This window comes from Zonotrichia leucophrys, chromosome 13 (assembly GCF_028769735.1).
Source record: "Zonotrichia leucophrys gambelii isolate GWCS_2022_RI chromosome 13, RI_Zleu_2.0, whole genome shotgun sequence".
NCBI classification, from domain to species: domain Eukaryota; kingdom Metazoa; phylum Chordata; class Aves; order Passeriformes; family Passerellidae; genus Zonotrichia; species Zonotrichia leucophrys.
The window spans coordinates 4598555-4620995 of NC_088183.1; the positions used below are offsets into that span (position 1 = coordinate 4598555).

The window sequence follows — 22441 nt, forward strand, 5'->3', positions numbered from 1 at the left end:
TTTAAATTCACCTGTATAAAACACTGTGCAGTAGTTTAGCTGCTTCAGCAAAGAACTTTTCTCGGCTCTTGATCTCAGGTGCAATTCTAGCCCAAACAACATAAAAATACAAGATATCCTTGAGGAGAGGGTGGTGATCCAGGCACAGGGAGAGTGGCCAGGGGACAGCATTTCTCAAAAGCTGTATTTCAGCATTTTTTCAGAGTGAGCCTTGATTCAGTTTCCACATTACTTTTTCAAGTCTCCTCTCTATTCTGGATGTTTATGCAGATGCACATGGCATTTTTAAATATGAAAAAAGACTGGCACTACATTAGACTTAGCTGTGTAACAGTTTTCCAAAACCACCAAATTATTACTGGCAAATAAAATTTGCCAGAAGATGCTCTGAGTTTCTTCTGAGTATTAGAACCAGAAACTTACGATGAAAAGCTTGAATAGTTCATCCTACAACTCTGTTACTTGGCCAAGCCCTTTCCACTTCCCACAGTCTGCTGTGCATTATGTAATCATCTATCCAAAGCCTGTCTGCTGTGGCAAAAGCAGGTGTGGGAAGCAGTCTGGGGCAGTGGATTGCTGACACTCAGCTCAGTGCTGCTGGCAAGTTTCACTTACAGTCATCAAACAGATCTGGCAAAAACGAGAAGCAGATTCGTGTGGTGCTGTGGTGTCACCTCTCAGTCAAAGCCCCGCCAGCAGGAGCTCAGTGCACTTGTACCCTGCCCCAGCAGCACACAGCGCAGCCAAAACAGCTCAGAGTGGGCTGAGAGGCACCACAGCTCTCTCTGGAGATGGTGTGCTAAGAAGGAACCACAGAAGTTCACAAAGAAGATAATTTTTCTTGGATGAGAAGCGTGAACAGGAGCGTTGTTTGTCACCTTCAGCCAGAATGTTGTCTCACATCTGCCTGACCTGGCTTCTCCTGGTGCTGCTCACAGGTAACCAAGGGGCACAAACAGCTGGGGGGAGGTGGGTGGAGGTGACACACATCAGGGATTCTGAGGGTGGCAAAGAGAATTTTGTCTTGCAGCAGGAAGAGTGGCCACATCACGGAGGCTGCAGTTCTGTGTTAAAATAGATCTTCGTGATGGCTCAGTAGAGTTCTAATGACCTTTTCTCCTTTGTGAAACAGAAAGATGCCGAGGGTATGGTGGTTTTAAAGATGCTGCTTCTTGCTAATGGGCTTTTTTAGACGATGATGATTTGAGCAGAGAACTTCAAATTGTTTTAGAGAAGATGTAAAACAAAGACAATTTACTTTTGCAGGCTTTGTGAAGATGAATGCTTAGGTAGACAAGGAAAAGATCAACTGTGGCTTCTGGTGTTTCTTAGCGATATGAAATATTATTGGGAGAATTTGAGAATTTTTCCTTTTTTTTTTTTTTTTACTCCTGAGGGAGAATTCCTAGATTGTTAAAGGCAACAGCAATGAAAACAACAGGTTGCAAAGTGCTAATAATAAAGACAGACAGACATAAAAACTTGGTGGCAAGATAAACTCAGTAGAAAGAAAAGGGGTTTTTCAGATATTTCTTGTAGTTTTTTATAAAGCCTTTTATGATGAGTTACATTTTGAGCTTCCTTTTCATATTAAAGAAGATAAGCTGGTTTTAGAGACTTGTTTCTAGTGTGTTTTTTTGCTGTCATGAATGATCTACTGGGTGTTAGGGCTCACTGTCTTGACCTGAGTAGCGTGACAGCCTCGAGGAAATGTGACAAATTTATGGGGAAGCAAACAAGTTAAAAATTACATAAGACTTAGAAGAGGGAATAAGGTAGTGGAACAAAAAAAGAGAGTGTATATAATATTCCTCTAAAAAGCCCTGAAACATTTCTTGTAATAAGAATTGGCAAAACCTGCCTTGAGGCCAGAGAAAAGAAAATTCATTCAGCAGTGATCATTCAGATGAAACCTGCAGTTCACTTCATTGAAAGGAGGGAAGAGTTTCCCACAGTGGTTTTGAGAAAAGTAAATGTCTCACTGTTCCCTTGTGTGTGTGGCTTGGGTTAAATGCACACAAAGGAAAAAGTTAAGAGCCAAGAGACTGCACCTAGCTCAGGAGAAGGCACAGAGTTTCTTCATCTCATTGCCTATGTGCAGAGGCTGCAGAAAATGTTATTTCTCTGAACGTGTCCCTGGCCTGATCGTTATCCCTCACTGCACCAGTCCTGCCAGGACACAAATATCTATTTGTGCAAAATCTGATCCAGCAAAGCCTGGTGTTCTTTGGGAGATGTAATGTTTCAGACATGCAAGATGCACAAGAAGCTTCCACGTGCCCTGTGCTCTATAACCCTTTGTCTTTCTGTCCACAGGCTCCACAGTATCAGAATCAATTGTGATAGGAGAGGTGGGGCAGGACATCACTGTGCCCTGCCGCTACAGTGTCTGGAACAGAGACAGCATCACATCCATGTGCTGGGGCCGGGGCAGCTGCCCCAATTCAAAATGTTCCCAGCCCATTATCTGGACAGATGGCTGGAGGGTGACAGAGCAGCACAGCAGCAGGTACCAGCTGAAAGGGGACCTGCACAGCGGGGACGTGTCCCTGACAATCGTGAACGCCAGGGAATCAGACTCTGGGACCTACTGCTGCCGTGTGGAGATCCCAGGGTGGTTCAATGATCAACTGATTAATCACAAAGTTGTGGTGAGGAAAGGTGAGTGCAGAGCAGTGCTCTTGTGAGAACCACTGTGGTGGATCTGCTCCTGGGTCTGGACTTGAAAGCTTGTGGTGGAAATGATTTCTGCAGTCATCCATAAGACTGATCTTGAGGACCTTGCCCATCTGCTGCTGTTAGTGCTGCTTCAACTAAGCTAACTTTGGCAATGTTGTTAGCCCACTGCAGTCACTGCAGGTAAAAAAGGACATGATGCTTTCATGGAGCATTCTTAGAGACACCAAAGAATTTAAAAGGAAGGGCAGCATAACATATTCATCTAAATCTTTATTGCTGCACCTTTGTCATTGAAAGCTGTGTTTGATTTTCCTTGCTTCAGTCCAGATTAAAACCCAGGGACACAAAATTGTATAGACAAGCTTTTTATCCATTCTTCCTTTGATTTTTAGTTTTTCCCTTGCTTGTGATACTATATAGAACAAGTGGCTGACAAATGTACTTGTGCTTTGCTAGCAAATTTTTATTATAGAAACACTGTCTCTTTCTCAATACACAAATTCCCAATAAGGTTAATTATGTGTTGATTTTGTTTTGTATTTTAACATCAGCAAGGATCTCTACTGCAAGTCCTCACACTTACACCTCTGAACAGACCTCAGGTAATTTTTATCCAAGTGTTAATATCATATACAAGCCATATGGCAAATGGGGAATCTTAGGAAGGAAAAAAAGTATCATAGATGATAGAAATATTTGGCTTAAATTTATTAAACATTACCAAAGATCAGAACTTGGATTTAAATTCTGCTTGATATTATACAGAAGGAACATGTATATTTGGGAGGAAGCTGCTTCCAGGTGTGATGTTTAAGTAGATGTTTTAAGTGGTGCTGCAAGGTTTGCTTTTATTTGACTGTTGTTTTGGTTTGTTGGGTTTTTTTCATGGTATAAAATCTCACCTCATCTTCTAGAAATGCATCCCATGAATGGTAAAACACAACTTTTAGGAGTTGGGTGTACCCACTATTTAATCAGAACTGTTTCATTGGACTAGCTCAAAAGAACATCAAATTAAGGCTCCTGCCTCCTGTAGCAGTCAGCAGCAGATGATTAAGGAGGATGGTAGAAAAATGACATTAATTTTGTGATACAGTGCCAAATTATTATTCCACCTGGTTGAAAGGTGTGTCCCTGAGGTTGCCCACAGCCTCTGTGCACATTTAATAATGTAAGGTCCCTCATTACAGGGGAAGAGACAGTGCTCAGCTATTCCTCACCGGTTTTCTCCATTCTCTTCACAAAAGGATAAACTTCTATCATGAACCCTCTCAGCTGCATCTTTCCAGTCTGAAAAAGACAACTTTAATTTCCACTACACAAGAGAAACCTCGTGGTGTAGCAATGGTTTATTCTCTGGATTCTGAAAAAAACCAAAGAATTAGGGATGCCATTTGTATTTCTCCCTCTATCTTGGATGTTTTCAGCTAAGCAACTCCAAATTAGTGTCACAACAGTTGCATTTCCTTTTTGGAAGAAGAAGTGAAAACTTTCTCGGACAGTTTCCATTCTAGTTGCAAAGAACATTGATTACAATCTTAGAACTCAGGGATTTTCTTATCCCTGTGACCTCTTCCTCAGCTGGTGGTGGAACAATGTTTGAAGTTTTCAGAATAAAGGTAGTGTGTGCATGTTCACACTGAAGAGATGGGAAAAGGCAGGTGGCCATGTGCCTCTGATTTAGAAATACTCTAGAATCTCCAGTGGAAGCTGATGGTCCTGTCCTCTTCCAAATAAAGCTTCTGGGATAAGCATAAGAATTTAAAACATAGAAGCAACCAGCTGGGGTTGGCACAGAGGGAGCAGGAGATTTTGTGTTCAGGAGGTTTTTATGTCATCTGACAACACAAGGAGAAACTGAGTCTGATGATAGATAAGACAGAAATTTGTAGCTTTTAATTTTAAATGTGGTGAACAGCTGTGCTCTGGGAAATTACCTCAAAATGTGCTGCAGGTCCTTATGCAAATATATCACATTTTGCTCAGTCTGTTTACTGTAGAGCTGCCTGGGGCTATTAAAGTATCACCTGCTTGCTGTGACTCTGCATCATGTGCTGCTTCAAGGTCCTGAGATAATCTTCATCAGTTTGCAGCTGATAACCTAAGTTTGCTTTATGCATCATTTTTTGCTTCAAGGCCAGGTTGGATGGGGTATTGAGAAACCTGGTCTAGTGTAAGGTGTCCCTGCCCATGGCAGGGGATGATATGGGCTTTAAATTCCTTTTATCCCAATCTGCTTTATGATCTGTTTCTTGGCTCCAGAGCTGACTGGTAACTCCTTCCCTTGAGATAACAGTGAGTCAGGTATTTCCAAGAAGGAGTTCAAAGCTCTGAAAAGAACAGCATAAACTTCAATATTCAGAGTTTTGTGCTGCCCTCTGAAGGCACCAACCTCTTATGATAAGCAGAGCCCAGACTGCTGATACACACACTAGTTCAGGGTCCCATGTGAGCTGTACAAATTCTTCCCTGTTGAGGCAGAGCAGTTTTCTGTGCAAGTGATGTGTTTGCCTTGCTTTTGCTCAGGTCCTGGCAGCACCAGGGAATCCTCCTTCACTGTCACAAGGACCTGGCCACCGGTTTCTGCTTCAGAAGCTCCTCAGACTGTAAGCATCAGCCTTGCTGCAGCACACCTAGACAGAGTGGAGGGACTTGAGAGATTACTGGGTCATCCCAACAGGTCACTTCTGCTGCTTTTGTCTGATTGCAACAGAATATTGTTTGGTAGTCTGCGTGTTTAGTGGTTATAAAGAGTGCTTATATGCTCATTATTAGAGGGGGGAAAAATACCCTGCTTAGCATGCATAAAGTACTTCCTTCTAGAGAGGGAAGAGCTTTAGCAACATTTCTATTTCTTTTCAGGCCTCTACTCCCTGCTCAGGCCCCTCAGACTGCCTGGATGTGGCTGCAAACCTGCAGGTATGGCAGGACATGGGCAGGAGTGGAGCTTGGGCTACCTGAGAGCACAGGGCTGGCCTGCCCTCCCTGTGCAGAGGGGTCAAACAGGCAGCTCTGTGTGTCCTGCTGAGCCCTGCAGCACAGCTGGGAGGGTGTGAGTGACATCATGAGATATCTTACCCATTAAAAAAAAAATCACCAAATACTATGAAACCTGAATAAATGGGATTTGGCATAATTCATGTCTTCTGAAAATCTCCAAGCCCGTGTTTAACAGCATAGTTCACACAATTGTTGCAGAGATTCTGCTTGAAACTGGGCCCATTTCTCACATTAGGTTTTGGTCTCAGGTGTGCTTTTCCTGCAGAGGTGCAAAACACACAGAAGGCCTTTGGGTGCTGCATGAGCTTCTTGCTGTCGGTCCCTCTAATGCTCCTTGGCTTGTGTTTGACAGAACACGTCTGTGGCACTTCCCAGAGAGCAGCACCCAGAGCATGGGCTCTACATTGGGATTGGCTCATGTGCAGCACTGCTGCTCATCCTGATTCTGGCTCTGCTCCTCTCTAAACGTGAGTACTTTCCATAGGCAGTGCCTCAAGGATTATTGAGGTTTGCCCAGCCCCAGCTGGGGCTGATGTCACATCTCCCACCTCAGGGCAGGGAGCTGAGATCCCAGGAGGCCCCTGAGCTGTGGCTGCTCACAATGGGAATTTCCTATCCTGAAAACATTTTTGAAGTTCCCTTATTTAGTTTCTTACACACGAATTTGTTACAGGGCTTGCAAGGGTCTTCACGGTGAAGAGAGAGGCGAGAATCTTGACTTCATGTTCAGAAGGCTTGATTTATTGTTTTATGATATATATATTACATTATAACAATACTAAAAGAATAAAGAAGAAGTTCTCAGAAGTTAGCTAAGCTAAGAATAGAAAAAGAATGAATAAACAAAGGAGCTCTCTCTGATTCTGTCCCAGAGAGTGCTCGGTCTTTGACTAGCTCTTAATTGTACACATCTAACACGAGCCAATCACAAGTACACTTGTTGCATTCCACAGCAGCAGATAACTATTGTTTGCATTCTTTTTCTGGGGCCTCAGCTTCCCAGAAGGAAAAATCCTAAAGAAAAGATTTTTATAAAAAGATGTCTGTGACATCAATTTATCTTTGAACTGATTACTTTACTTGCTTCAAATGGTTTAAAGCAAGTTTTATTTTTTTTCTTTCTTTCTTTTCATTCTGAATGGTCCTTAGGATATTTTTACAACATCAAGAAGATGGGTGGTTCTGCAGGGTAAGTTTTCTGTTTCTGCTTTTGCTAGAAGGACAAATGAGGTTGCAGAAAAAAAATGTTGGTGTGCTGGCCATTCCCACCAAATATTTTGGCTTTCTTTTTTAACCTCAAGTTAATAGAAAATATTATAAAAAGAAACTAATAACTTCTGCTATTTTTTGCTAATTAAAAATCAAAAATAAGTGTCACTGTCAGTTCACATTACAGAGCTTGCTAACCTCAGGTGTCAATTGTCTCATAAGTGGAAAGATGATTCATTATCAGTCATGATCACATGTTAAAGCATATTTTACAGATTCTAGTGAGCTTGTTGATCTGTCCCTCTGTGGTTTTATTGTCTGTTTTTGGCTTTAACACCATGGTTTTTTACTCTTTTGTGCAGCCTTGTTGCATTTCAGAGGCCACGAGGTATGGGAAGCCATAGTGCCCTGGAAGAGGAGAATCCTGCCGAAGAAAATGTTTATATCATGGACTAAGGACTGGATGCATGGCTGCCTTTGTCATTGCTGGGACATTAAACAGTTTGCAAAATGTTGGCTGCTCCCTCTGCTCAACAGCTGAGCGTGACTGCACTACTGAAGCATTATTCACATCCTAATAATAAAACAAATAAAAGCTACACTTTAAATTAAAATCTTTATCAGCCTGTTCCAGAGACAGAAACCAAAACTGTCATTGGTGGAACTTTCCATTTCCTAAAGAAAGTTATGATTATATTTATTATCTGCTTCAAATTCTCGCTTCCTTGTTGGAAAAAAAAAGAGGAAGTGCCAGAAGGGCACAGTTGTGTTCACTGTGGATTCTATCTGCCACCTTCCACAGAGTCTGTGCCATCAGAGGGCAGAAGCAATCTCAGAGCTGTGTGACAAAGAGGTCACATGGCCAATCTTGGTGGTATTAGTAATTTAATACACACTTATTGTTGTATTTTCATTGCAATCAGGTATGGCCTGTTCTGGTAGCAGCTCAGGAATGCAATATATTAATGTCTGTCCACCTGGAATTAAATCTGGAGGACCTGTGGCTGCTCACCCCCAAGGGATATCCTTGAAGCCTACAGCATCAGAACCTCAATGGGCAGAACCGTCACAGCTTCTGTGCTGTGAGAGAATTATGACTAAGTGTGAGATTTTTTTGGCAAAGGACATCCCTGTTTTTCTGTGGCTTTCTTCTCAGGCACATCTTTACCCTGAGAAGCCCCTGGGGTGGAAAGTCTCACTTCAAAGTTTCTAAAAATTCTGAACAACCTTCCCCCCTACCTTTGTAAAGTTAATGAAGTCATTTTCTTAGCTTGCAGAGAAATCATGGACATTGCACAAAATATTAGCTGGAAGTCGGCCTTGCCTTCACACATCTCTAGAGATCAGGAAAAGTGAGGGACAAAACCAGCTCTGCCATTTTCTGTCTTCACATCATGTGTAGCTTTGTGTAAGAAGGTACTGAATCCTGCTGATATCAGACTATATTTTTGCATTTGACTATTAATAACAATTACTGACCCCAAATCTCTGCCCCTGCTGCAGATCATGCTTTCCTTCTGCCTGGCTTAGCATGTTGCTGCTCGAGGAAGTCTGATCTGGTCTCTGAACTGGCTCTCAGGAAACATCTTCAGCAGTTTCTGCTTTCCACAGTTTTATGTAATCAGTCTCTACTGGGTCAGAGTTAGTCATGTGGGATCTCAAAATCATCTGATTTCAACTGTTCATACCCTTAAGGAGTTTGTGGGCCAGCCTTAAGACTCCTAATCATAAAAGATGCTTGTTTGTAAGGATTTTTATATTAATATTACAGACTAATTCAGACTAATTCTTGCATAAGCAAGTTTTTCACCTAAAATAAAGTTCCAGAGTGTCTGATAACCAAAATCTTGAATCAAGCAAAGTCTTTCTGCTCTGCAACTGCTTGGTAAACAAACTTTGCAAAGGTGGTGTGGAGCAAGAACTTTTGCTTTGGGCATGCAGTGTAATACATTCCACAAAGGCAGAAGCTCCCTGGGCTTTTCCTACCTGCACTTGTGTCAGTGGATTTGGATCAGGCATTTCAAAAAGAGCCTCAGACACAAGCAGGTAAATGGCTTGGCAGCCATTCAGCCATCAGGAGATTGTCTGGCAGCACAGTGAGCTGATGAGCTGAAAACTCTTTTTTGAGACACCTCTGCCTTTTCTGCCTGCAAGGAGCCCCTAGATAGCAGTACAAAAGCAGAAAGTGCCCCATGTGTTTGTGGCTCTTCACAGCACACTTGGATTTTGGGTGTCCTTTTTCCATGCACTCTGCTGTTGGCCCAGCCTTGCTATAGAAACAGAGCTGACAGGATGCTGTGTTCATCCTGTGCCTTTCCTGGTTGCCTGTGACATTCTGTCCATTCTGTCTGAACAAGCTTCATAGGAATTTCTGGCTGAATAATGACCCAGGTGAGATTCAGCTGCTCCCTGCACTGGCATCAGCTGAGCATCAGCTCACAGCCACTGCTGGGTGGTCAGTAATGGGACAAACCATGGTCATTGCAGGGAAAAAGTCTCCAGGATATTGGATAGCTCAGCTTTCATTAGTTCTGCTCACAGAGCAGCTGGGGCTGGGCCATTGTGTGAACTGTACCTGGTAGAATATAGAAAATTAGGTATTTTACTCATTGCCTTTACTGCTAACATTTTATTTGCTTTTTTCAGTGCTAGCAAGCAGAAGGGTGATATTTTCATGGGTTTGACTATCATGATAAGCCCAAAATCTCATTACTAAAAGTGTAATGCCTGGTTAACAGCCCATCATTTTATCATTTGAACTTGGAATTGCACTCGTCTGCACTGTGCTACATTTATTTGCACAGAATTTTGTCTATCTGGAATTCTTCATTCCTGACCTTACTGCCCTGAATTACTTTTGCTTTATTACTTGGCTGCTCCAAAGAACTTCCAGAGAACTTATTTGTCAATTGGTCAGAAAGAAATAAAACAGTCAGAAGGAGTGAAATGTATTTCTTGAAGATGATGTTGCATTTCTTTGGGAAGGATGTGGTTTTGGCAACAAAACATTTGCAACAACTTCCTCCAAGGCTGTCTTTGCAAACAGAAAATGAAGCTGGGGAAAGAGAGGGGTCTTCAGGCAGAAGGCAGAAGCATGGGAAATGAGAGATTAAGAAAATGTAAGTGAATACACAGTCTGAGGGGAGACTACACCAAATGTTTAGGGGTGTAAAAGCACAGAATTTGTTCTTGCCACTCAGGACTCTGGAACAGAACTGGGCTTAAAGAGTTCCAAGGAATGGCAAAGCATATAGAATATTGAAATTTCTGGTGATAGTACCATGCTGAGTGTCCTGGAAGAGAAAAGTTGAAAAGGACAGCCTGTTCCAGGGTTTACTGCCCTCTCGTTAAATACTTCTCAATGTCCTATGTAAACCTCCTTGGTGAGCTTGGAATCATCCCCAGGAGCTTGTAATCATCCTCATGTGTCCTGTCAGTGGCTACCAGGGGGGAGAGATCAGCATTTCCCTGTCCATGTCCCCTCCTCAGGAAGGTGCAGAGAACTCTGAGCTCCTCTCAGCCCCCTTTTCTGCAGTCCTGGAGTTCTCAGCTGCTCCTCACAGGACGTTCATTCCAGCCCCTGCCACCTGCTCCATTGGCCTCGTCTGAGCACATTCACAGAATTCACAGAATCACAGAATCACTGGGTTGGAAGAGACCTTAAAGACCATAAAGTCCAACCCAGCCCCAGCACCTCAACTCAATCCTGGCACCCAGGGCCACATCCAGTCCTGTTTTAAACACACCCAGGGATGGTGACTCCACCCCTTCCCTGGGCAGCCATTCCAGAACTTTATCACTCTTTACATAAAAAACTTTTCCCTGCTCTCTAATCTATATTTCCCTTGATGCAGCTTGGGACTGTGTGCTCTGGTTGTGTATTGCAGTACCTGAATGTCCTTAAATGGTGTGGCCCAGAGCTGCCCCCAGTGCCCCAAGTGGGGCTGCAGAGCCCTGAGCACAGCAGGAGATCCCCCTTTGGCCAGTTCCTATCCGGAAACACTCTCAGCATGTCAGATCTGGAAATGGAGAAATGAGACTGCAGTGAGACTCACTCAGGCTCAGGAAAGGATAAGATCTGGTTTTCCGACTCTTCCACTCACTGCCCGGGTGTCTCCATCAGCCAGAATGTCCCATTTTGTGCTGTTTTACTGGATGGTGATACAGATCTTTATAGGTGAGTCTTCACCTGCTTTTTGTGTGTTTACTCAGGAAATAAACATTGTTTTCAAATGAAAACCAGCAACACTTGTTTTGTGAAAACAAAACAGTGAAAAAGATCATAATTGTATATAGAACTTCAAAAATGTTCTTGTTTACAGCGTTAATACTGCTTGAAGTTTGTGGTTTTTTCACTTTTAAAAATGTATGCACTTTCCCTTGTGTTAGTTCCCTTGTTCTTTTCCCTTGCAGAGCTCCTGAAGGATGAGAATGGCTTTTTTGTTATCTGCTCTTTAGCTCAGCTCCATGCTGAGAATGTGTTGTCTTGAGGTTCAATAGCCAGTTAAATGCTTCTTTTCTGTTTATCAGTCATACCCTCTGCAATCTCATCAGTAAAGAAGCTTCAGTAAGGAAAAAAAATAAAAAGGATTGATAGGGCAAAGATTCCAAATATCTTCTGCAAAGTAGGAAAATTATTCCAGGAATAGATCAAGGGGGAAAAAATTCTTCTCCAACATCTGTTTGGGCTGGAGGATGAATGTTTTTGTCCATTCAATGACCAGTTTGTGGGAGAGAAGACAGCTACAAGGGCAACTATGGGAATTACTGCTAATGCCAGCTGCCCCTGAGGGTGGGTTTGAGAGAGAATGAACACAAATATGAGCATACCTGTATGATCTGACCAATTATGAATACCCCTTTCTATTTTGGGTGGGATATTAAACATCTGGAGTCCATTTCTCTCTCACTAATGAAGAACCTAAGAGAGACAAAGCTCACAGAATTCAGTGGGAGCAGCCTTGGGTCAAACCTGGATGCCTGGAAGGCTGGGGCCATGGAGAGGGGCAGGAACCCCTTCACAGGAAGAGCAGGGTCTCAGGAAGCTCCTAATTTCAAAGACGTGTTAATTCCCTCCTATTTACTGTTTCCTTTGGATGATGAGTCTGTAGAAGAGGCTGCACCTGAGAAGTAAGTTATTTAATCCTTATTAAATAAGGGTTCATGCTGTTCTATCCAGGCTGCTGCAGTATCGAAGCTCTGCTCAGCAGCCTGCAGTGCAGGCAGATGTTGGCAACATTAGTTTCACAGAAACTGAGAGAGGATTTGAAACTGCAAAACCTGTAACTTTCTAACAGGAATACTAGAGGGAAACTGCACTGAAGACACTCTGATGCCTCGTGTCTTTCCTCTTCTTCTTTCAAATTATTTACTTATTTATTTACTAAGTTCAGGGCTCTGCTTCTTCCAAAGAGAAGAGCAGGCAAATTTTCATTTGTTAAAGGATTGCTTAATGAGGCTGCTTTTGTGCTGTGCAGAAATGGGCTGAAAGAACAGAAGATGAGCCCATTTCTCCTCAAGAAGCAGCGACCTGAATTCTAGCAACAGTTTTAGCTGCTTTTGCACACATCTTTGATGGACCTTCTTGAAAGTATGTGTTAACCTGCTCATGACTAACCCCTTCCTCTCACAGAAATAGTTTCAAGGTCAACTGCATGTTTGGTTCTGTCTCCATAGAGAGAATCTGTTTTCTCTGTTTTGCTGTTTCAAGGCAAATGAACCTTCCATTTCCAGGGGCCACAGCCACCATCTCTCAAAGCCTTATCCTGTATTCAGGAATTCAGTTTCTGGCATCTCCTGCCTTCATTTCTCTGCAGAAGCTCCTGCCCTTCAGGCCATATTGCCTGTTGTTTTGTCTGCCTCTATTCTTTCAGCATTTGGAGCTGTGGAAACCTGAACAGGTTGGCTTCTCTTGCCAGTGGGATGAACAATAATGGATCTGAAAAGTCATCCCAATAACAAGTCATGAGGCAGCCTGCCACAGACTAAAGCCTCACCTAGGGAATAGTCCATTAAAGAGAAAACAAAAGGGACATGGACACAGTTGGAAGCATCTGTTTGCTACCTGGGAATTGTGCCAAAAAGGAAAGGCATTCAAACAGCTGGCAAAATAGAAATGTTTGGCAAACCAGGGCTGAAGCTGGTGATAAAAGCAGCAGCAGCAGCAGCAAGTCCTCTTTGGGGTGAGCAAGCTGGCCGTGAGACATCAGATCTGCAGGGCTGGAGGACAGGTCTGGTTGCTCCCCAAGCTCTTCAGTTCCTGCTCCACAGTGTGTAAATCATAACATGGGGGCAAGAGAAAGGTGGGAGGGCTGACACAGAGCAGGTGGGTGTAAACCAGGAAAGATTTGTTCCTGTCTGGGAACTTTTTTGTGTAGTGCCTTTTGTGAAGAAGAAATCTCTTTTAAGGCTATCTAGACCATCATAAACAGTTAAGAGGGAATAACATATTGCAAATATTCAGACCAGATGCCAAGGTGGGCATTGGCTGCAAACACCAACCTAAGCTGGTCACTAAGAGTAAGAGGACAAGGAAAGTGTGTATGGGCTCTTTTTAAAATCAGCATAACACCAACAATTAAAGTTTCTCTGTAGACAGAGTTCCACAAGGTGAGTGGGATTGGTTGGCAGGGCTTGCTCAGTGCACTTTCTGAGAACAGGTTCCTACAGACAGAAGCCACTGCTGTGCCAGTTTAATTAGGCCCTAATTTCACACATGAATAGGTGTTTTGGATCCTGCTTTTGAGACTGTCAGTGAAAGGCAACTGCAACAGCATTTCCTTTTTGAAGGAGGTGATGGTGGGCTGAGAAAACCAGATGTCTTTCACAACAGGGTTCTGAACAACTTTCAATCAGCTTCCTAGGAGAGGAGATGGGATGGGAGCAGAGCTCTCAAATTCCATTTGCAGAGGTCCAGTTTGTGCTTGGGCTGCCAGTGACAGACCCCAGCTTTGCTCACCCCATATCTGATGTATTTTATGAGCTTCTCTCCAGCACCTGGCCAGGACCAGAGCAAAGAGCAGAGCTAAACCTGAGAGCTCCTGGATGCTGCCTGTAGTGCCTCGGGGCACGAGCTGCAGGAGAAGCCTTGGGGATCAGCAGCTCTGGCTTGCAGGCAGGAGGGTTTGGTTGTTTGTTACAGACATATTTTATGAAAAATTCCTTTGCCAGGATTTTTTCTCCCAAGAGGCCTCAGAAATGAAATGTAAACAATAATTATCTGCTGCTGTGGAATGCAACAGGTGCATCTTTGATTGGCCTGATGTGGTTGTTTTTAATTAATGGCCAATCGCAGTCCAGCTGTCTCAGACTCTGGTCAGTCACAAGATTTTGTTGTCATTCCATTCCTTTCTATTCCTTGGTAGCCTTCTGATGAAATCCTTTCTTCTATTCTTTTAGTATAGTTTTAATATATCATTTTCTTTTAATATAACATATATTATGAGACAATAAATCAGCCTTCTGAAACATGGAGTCAATATTCTCGTCTCTTCCCTCATCCTGGGACCTCTGTGAACACCACCACAGTTGTTCCCTCCCTGTGTTGCGTAGGCAGAGTCACCATCAGAGACTGACATCCCCTCTCCTTGCTCTCCCTGGCAGCCCCCACGGTGTGTGACAGGGTGGTCAGAGGGACACAGGGACAGCCTGTGACCCTGCCCTGCTCCTACCATGTGGCACGGCGCAAGGACATCTCCGACGTGTGCTGGGGCAGAGGCCGCTGCCCCAACTCCAAGTGCTCCAACACAATCCTGGTCACCAGTGGCCCCAAGGTGACGTTCAGGGTGTCTCAGAGGTACAGCCTGCGCGGGTATGTTGACTATGGAGACGTGTCCCTCACCATTGGGGCGGCCCAGGCGCAGGATGCGGGCCTGTACTGCTGCCGCGTGGAGATCCCCGGCCTCTTCAACGACATCAAGCGCAACATCCGGCTGCTGGTGGCCAGAGGTGGGTCTGGGGACCTTGGGGACGCGGCCAGCAGGGACAATCCATTCCCTAGGTACTGAAATTTGGGGTCTATGTGCGCTTTTGTTGGTTGTTTTGGCCAAAGAAGATCTCTGTTCTTAAAACCCCTCAGCCCCGTGAAGTGAAATTTAAAAGAGACAGGTGTCCCGAAAGTGAGAGACTGTGGTCTTTTTAGAGCTAAACAAAGCACCCTTAAAAGAAAAACCCTAGAAGCAGCTCTAGTCCATGCACAGTAGTGAAAGCACTAAGCATAGAAAGATGTCACGATAGCAAATAATCTCCAAGCAGTGCCATGTGTGACAAGAAACACAAGAAGTCTCAACTGTGTTTCCAAAAGAAGCCTATAACACAAGAAAGACTCCTCACTCCTTAATAAACTGAGAATTGATTATCTAAAAAGTAGCGATAGACTAAGAATTAGTAATCTAAAAGATAAATGTATTAAAAATTTAGTAAGAAGAAAAAAAGGTTTTTAGAAGTTTTTCATTCTTTCTTTGTGTTTCTTTTTACATATAGTTGTAAGTTAATAAAGTTTTCTCTTCTTTATTCCTAAGTTAGAGCCTACTTTACTCTATTCCTAGTCACATCTCACAGCAAACACAAAAAAAAAAGTATTTGCATAAGAGCACTAACATTGCGCCAGTATCAAAACGTGACGTGTTTTTCCCAAATTATGTATTTTCAAGGGAGATCACAGAATCACAGAATTCACACAGAATCACAGGGTTGGAAGAGACCTTCAAGATCATCGAGTCCAACCCGTTCCCTGACACCTCAACTAAGCCATGGCACCAAGTGCCACATCCAGGCTTTTTTTGGAGTCACAGTCAATGCACAGTTTAAATTAAAACAACTCCCTAAATTTTAACCTTTTTTTTTTTTTACTTTCAAATGAATATTTCATTTCTCTCTGTGTAGCTCAGCTTGACTTTTTAAAAGAGGATGGAATTAAAAAGGGATTTGTAATTTAAAGAGCACTTGGAATGAAATTCAGTTTTTTCATTTGAGGTTCACCCCAACACTTAAGACTTTCGTTTCATTCATGTTCTAAGGAAACACATTAGGATGATCCACCCTTAAGAGTGCTTCCTTCCCCTTAAGGGTGGGTCCTCAACATCCATATATTTGGAAATATTGACTCAGAATCTTGAAGGGCTTCTTCCCCTTCCTATTATTTTTCTGAGCTGCAGGATAAAGCAAATTCTTGCACAGAAAAAAAAATGAGATGATACCCACCCTCCACAAAGCAGAAAAATATTTATTTTTTGGCTTTTACAGAGTGGGGATTGGTGTTCACAGCACATTTGTTTGTCTTTTTTAAACAATACAACAGGAGAAAGTGTGAAAAATGCTGCAATTGATTGTCTGCCCCTGAGGCTGAGGGCAACAGACCATGAAAAAAAGAACCAGTTGCAAAAATTAACAAGAAGATTGTAGCTGCAAAATGGAGCTGTTTTATTTATTTTTATGAGGACATTGAAAAGCAAAATAACAAAGTTTTGGGGTTTTACTACACAAGGTTCTGGCCCTTCCATTTCTGCAAGATGGTCAAGGAGGGGCTGTTTGGGGGGCTGCTTGGTAAAAGCAAAGCAAATCTATAAATCTGTGAATTTCTTGGACTGGTCGTGCTTTCAGCTAATTAAAACAGTAACTCTCCCACCTTCATTTTCGGTATTCTAGCAGCCAGATAATTTTTATTCATTTCTGCATTGGCTTCCCTCAGGGTTGGTTGTGAATGCTCTAACCTGGTTTTTCCCTTGGCTGTGTTTTTTCCATGCAGCCCCTCCAGTGACCACCAGCACCACCACCACCAGCACCACCACCACAGAAGCTCCCGTTTTCTTCAAATATTTTACAGAAACAACTTCTGCTCCTCAAGCCACCTCTGATCTCCAGACAACACCAGAGACCACAGTGCTGCTGACAACCAGCCCCCTTCCACCAGCAACCACAGCCCCCCAGTCTCCAGCAGTAACTACAGGGGACACCTCTGCTCCCCCAACCATTGCTGTTGGGACAGAAAATGATATTTTTACTGAGACTGTGATGGAAACGAGTGCTCCCCCAGATATTCCAACCACTTCCCAAGCAGCTGATGTGACACCTGAAGATGACATGTTCTGCTCCACGCTCCCTGGAAGCACAGAGGGTAACAGCACCAATCCTTCCCTTTTTCTGTGTAGCAGAGATGGTCTGTGTTAGCCTGGCTGCCATCATAGAGACTCTCCAATACTTATATTTATATCTGGGAAGTTCTCTCTGAGATGCCTATGGGTGTGTTTCAGGGGGTTTAGGCAAACACAGGTCAGATGTTGTAGATGATGCAAAATTGGGGTGAACAGCCAAGGCAGCAGAGGGTCAGGCTTCCTGCAGCATTGCTTTAACATGGAGAAATAATGTGGCAGAAACCTCCTGAAGTACAACAGGAATAAATGCAAAGCACAGCACCTGAAGTGGGGTAAGAGAGATTCACTGAACTGTGCACTAATTTCTTTTTCTTTGATTTGGGAAAGACAATTGAAATTGCCTGGTGAAAAGTTTAGAGTATATTTTGCTTGAGAAATAGTGACAATTCAAAGTTAAAATTGAGTATTTACATTCTCATCTCATATGAAGGCTGCTGCTGTTATTAGTGATCAGAGTGATCTGTCATCAAACCATTTGTGGGTTGCTACTTCATCCACATTACTGACTTCATTTCCACAGATTGATGTCTGCACAGATTTGAATGCCATGTGGAGACCCTTCTAATCAGTGATTTTTATAAGCATTACTTTTTACTTTGTTTCAGTGACCACTGAATTGCCAGATACACTTCCAGCTGCAGAGGAAACCTCCACCTCTGTCCTGATGGAAGAGCTGTCAGTCAGGGGTGAGTAGGATAACATTACAAGATCAGAAGTTTGCTTGTTCAGAGAAATTAAAAAGTTGGCATCAACAAAACTGTTGAGTATTCTTGAGAGTACACCAAACAGGTACTGATGATTATTCATTGCAGCTGGCAGTATCAGGGATCCACACAGAAATTGTTTGAAATCACAATGTAACAATAGGTGAGAAAAACATGGTTTTATACCTCCAAAGGAAGTTGGTTTTGACCAACTCATGACTGTCAGATATCTCAGGTCTGAGAGAAGTCAAAAACCGAACATTTCAACATGGCTGAATTCTCAGATATCTGATTTGTCATCACTATGAGTTCATTGAGATTTCCATTTTATACCTTCCCCATGTGTTGTGCCCCCAACAGAGAACTTAATGCTAAAATTCAAGGATGACATGTTGTATTTGGTCTCCTAGTTCTAGTCAGAGCCATGTCTTTGATAAAATACAAGCACATGGGATGTGGAGACACATCAACACAGCTCCCACAGGGGGCTGGTCAGAACTGAGATAGTTGGGGCAGATTTGGTTATGGATGACGTAACATACTCTGAGAAGTTAAAAAAAAAATAAAAGAAAAATAGCAATATGATTATATCTTGGAGAGACACTATTTACAAGAATATGTAGTGACAGGAGAAGGGGGAATGGCTTCAAACTGGCTGAGGGTAGGTTTAGATTGGATATTAGGAAAAATTCTTCCCTGTGAGGGTGGGGAGGCCCTGGCACAGATTGTCCAGAGAAGTTGTGGCTGCCCCATCCCTGGAAATGCCCAAAGCCAGGCTGGATGGGACTTGGAGCAACCTGGGACAGTGAAGGTGTCTCTGGGTTTCCCTCTTTCTTGATGAAGGCTGAGGTTTCCCACGGCTTCCTCAGCCACCATTTGTGGTGGAAACTGATCCTTTTCTTTTGGTTGCAAGGTGCTTTTGCCCTTCTCATTCCCTGAGAGTTCATTACTCCTCACATGAAGCAGTGACGGCCACTGCAGCCCTCCCTCCTTCAGGTGGCTGTGCCAGTAATAATTTCAATCTCTTTCATTTTCAGAGCTTTCAGCAAATTCAGATGGCAATGCTGGGAAATATGAAGATAGAGGAGATGAGGCAAAACTTCCTGTAAGTTTCAAGAGTGTTTGAGTAGAAATCAAGACAGCAGGACATGCAAGTGATTTTCAGTGTATTCCTACTACTGAGAGAGCTTTTGCAAACAGTGGCTTGAACTTTTATTTAGAAGCTCAGGAACCACCTGTTCCTCTTTTCAGTGGCTAGAGCCAAAGTCTGAGCATTTCATCTGACTTGGACACCTCAGAAAAAACTGATTCCCTGTGAGACAGGGGAGGTGGGATGGGGAAGGTAACATCCTTGAAGTAAAAGGCAAGTTAGGAGGCTGTTACACCTCCCCCTGACTCTAAGAGAAGGATGGGAGTGACTGAGTTCCTACCTCTTTGGGCACCTTATTGAGAAGTTCATGCTAAATGGGCTGAATCTGGTTTCAGTATTTCAGAATAAGGTTTATTAAATGCTGAAGGGTAATTAATGTTGTTTATCATGATGTCTCTTCTCAGTACTTTGTACAGGCAAGCTCAGAACAGCATTGCAAACTGCAGCCCAGTGCTCTGAGCACCCGTGCAGCCCCTCCTGTGCAAATAGCTCTGAAGGAAATGTGCTCCCAAAGCCTTTTCAGCCTCTCTCTTCTCCCTTCCAGTTTCCCAGCTCTGCCATTGTCATTGCCTGTGTCGTAGCGGGGTCCATCCTTCTGGGCTTGTTGGTTTGGAAACGTGAGTATCCTGAGCTGAATGATTCTGTTGCTGGCCTGATGCACATGTCCTGCTGAGTCCCTGGTTGTTCTGGGAATTCTGCCATGGCCCTGCAGCCAGGGCTGTGCTCATTTTGTGGGAGTTTCTGTCCTTTCTCCAGGGCTGTGGCAGCATCAGGGGGCCAGGGAGGATGAGCTGGGGGGGATGCACAGGAGGCAGCCTGTGCAAAGAACCTGCGCCCTCACTTCTTGCAGGGCTGGCTCATCCTGTTGGCTCTCTCTTTATACTTAAATGGCTCCATAATTTTCTGGAAATGCTCATAAAAGACACTGGTGTAACTGAAATCAGGATGGGATCCTTTCTTTCCTGCTTAGCCCACAGAAATTTTGCACCTTGCTGTCATTGCTTCAGAACTCATTTGACAGATACATTGGAATTATAGATTTTGTTTTGCCATTGTAACATTAATATTATTTTGCTTCCAGGTAAACAGACAAAGAAGTTTATAGTAAAAAGGTAATCCATTTTGTAATTTCCTATTAAAAGTTCCAGTGTAATTTTTCTTAGAGACAGGAAGGTATATTGGCCACTGATTGTAATGGGTGCAGTATTGGCTTGTGGTGCTGATTACCAAAGTTGTATAGGGAGGAAACTTCAGGGGTAACTTCACTCCAGAAATTCAATAGTGGCTCCTGGATGCTGCTTCTGTGTAGGAATGAACAGAAACCCAGAGCAATGGAGAAATTAAGCAACAATTACTGCAGTGTAGTGACTATAGCATAAGGTAGTGCTTCATCTGCTTTTATTTTTGATTGAGTACCAGGACACGATACCTTGTGCAAATGTGATTGATAAGTTCGTATCTTCTGGCTTATCTTGAAAAAAAAAAAAAAAAATCCATCACCCCTTTTCCAAAGGCCAATAATTTGTCAGTGGTAGCTGCTCCTCCACTGCTTGCTCTACATGGGAGACAGGGGCTGGGGCAGACTCTTTTCTGAATCCCATGGTGGTTACCCTGCAGCTGCCATTACAGGGTTCAAACAACCCTTCCCTATCCATGAGAAGGATGCAAGCCAGGTAAATACCTCCCTGCTGTAAAAAGTAGGAGTTACTTCATTGCAATCACTGTGCTCAGTAGCTTCAGGTTTCCATTCCCATGGGAATTTGCTGATGTTACAAATAAAATAGAATGCTCTGGAGCAGCAATGTCCTTTTTCCCCATCCACAGTGATCTGTGCTTCTCACTGCAGTGTTGGACCACCAGAAGAGACTGACAAAGCTTTCAGTGGTGCTGAAGGAGAAAACAACATTTTTTCCCTGTGAAGAGCTCCTACATCACCTGCAGATGCCATGGGAAATAAAAAGGGCCTGATCCATGCTGCACTGAGAGATACTTGTGAGCCCTCAAAATATCAGCGGGTAAAAAACAAAGGCCAAAGCTTCAACCATGAAAATTTAAAATCTTTGTGCAAATTTTCCCATATCACCCTTAAAACTCACTGCATAAAGAAGCTTATTTGAGAAGGGGCTTTATGCATTATTCATGGATGCTTCTGGCATCTGCCTTCTTACTATCACATGTTGCACAATTGAATTTGTTTTTCTCCATTTTTACTAATGCTCTTCCTTGAATACAACTTGTACTCTGAGGAACAGAAGAGATCACATGGAAGGCTGCCTATCTTCAAATTGCCATGAAGAAAGAAAAGGAATCGTAAAATACAGATTTTAATGCTTTTATGTAATCAACAGAAAAATTAAGCAACAAGAATACTGTCAGTTTAAATCAAAAATGCAGATTACTTAAGGGGTATCACTACTGCCTGTGATTCAGCATGTTTGAATAACCCTTGGAGAATATGTTAATAAATTCTGTAATTTTTTTGCTGGCAATTGGACTTTTTATGCCACATCCTAAGGCATTTCAACAGGAGTTAGGTATTTCCCAGGTGTGGAAATGACTGGTGGGCTCTCTCAGCTCTCCAAAGAATTACTGCAGCATTAGCAGAGGTGGGAGAATGCCCAGAAGACCAACCTAGAGGGGAATTTCTCTACCTTGCCCCCACAAACCACTCATTTCTAAATCTGTTAAGGAAAGGGATTGTCCATAGAGGGTGGGATCATTGATGGATGATCTGCAGAGATGTTGCGCAATCCCCTGGGCTCCTCACACATCCTGCAGCAGTGATTTCGGGACAAATCCCAAAATGTCCCATTTCGGGACATGGCCTGTGGGCTCCCAGGCTGGGTGTGCTCAGCTGGGGCTGTGTCTGTCCCACACAGTGGCTGTGGCTGTCCCACACAGTGACTGTGACTGTCACCACCCCAGCACAGGGACCTGGCATCTCTCACTTCTAGCCATGAATCCCACACAAACCTGGGAGGAATGAAAGGAAACAAGCCAAAAAGAAAATCCCAAACAGTTTTGATGTAGTCCTTTGAAAAACACAAACTTTTCCTTTTTGCTTTTTTTTCCCCCACCCAATTAAACCTGCTAATTAAGTCAACAATATCTCCATTGCAGCTTCCAATTGGCAGAGTTGGGCCAATCCTTTTGCTCTTACTAATTAGCTCCTCACTAATGACTTCATTACAGCAGAGCTGGCTCTCACTTGGGAAGGTTCTAGCACATTTGCTGTGGTGCTGGCTGGACTTAAAAGCCCCTGGTTTTGGGGAGTTGCACAAGGGGAGAAGAGATGGGAGCCAACAAAGTGAGTTTGATCTGATCAGCCATGTGGAAATAGAGCCCCGAGAAGCTGCAGGGAAGCTGTAAGTGTAACTTATACCACTGAGCATTCTTTTTTATCATTTTATTCAGCCCAATTATTGAGGCAGAGCTTTGGGTTTAGGATGGCAATTGGAGGCAAGGATTTGGGGAGGTTTGTGTTTAAATGAAAATTCATTGGAGTTATTTGTGAGGACTGGGGCTGTCAGTGTGTTCAGGGAAAGGTT

General features: G+C 43.3%; 1 protein-coding gene across 1 annotated transcript; it reads left to right on the forward strand.

Annotated features, from left to right (window-relative positions):
- Positions 1 to 751: 751 nt before the first annotated feature.
- LOC135453866 (uncharacterized) lies at positions 752 to 20942 on the forward strand. Its single transcript, XM_064725332.1, has 16 exons — positions 752 to 938; positions 2317 to 2661; positions 3231 to 3281; positions 5206 to 5285; positions 5542 to 5598; positions 6032 to 6146; positions 6829 to 6868; positions 7251 to 7342; positions 10898 to 11065; positions 14491 to 14835; positions 16634 to 17002; positions 17645 to 17725; positions 18781 to 18848; positions 19438 to 19510; positions 19975 to 20005; positions 20740 to 20942. Exons 1-16 carry the CDS (start codon positions 890 to 892, stop codon positions 20810 to 20812), a joined length of 2037 nt encoding a protein of 678 aa, XP_064581402.1. The 5' UTR covers positions 752 to 889; the 3' UTR covers positions 20813 to 20942.
- The last annotated feature ends 1499 nt before the right edge of the window (positions 20943 to 22441 follow it).

Bases quoted from the DNA above. Each gene is read 5' to 3' on its own strand.
- LOC135453866 (XM_064725332.1), top strand. From the start codon at position 890: ATGTTGTCTCACATCTGCCTGACCTGGCTTCTCCTGGTGCTGCTCACA. The intron at 6,869-7,250 runs GTAAGTTTTCTG...TCTTTTGTGCAG, and splicing joins AAGATGGGTGGTTCTGCAGG to CCTTGTTGCATTTCAGAGGC. The intron at 11,066-14,490 runs GTGAGTCTTCAC...TCTCCCTGGCAG, and splicing joins GGTGATACAGATCTTTATAG to CCCCCACGGTGTGTGACAGG.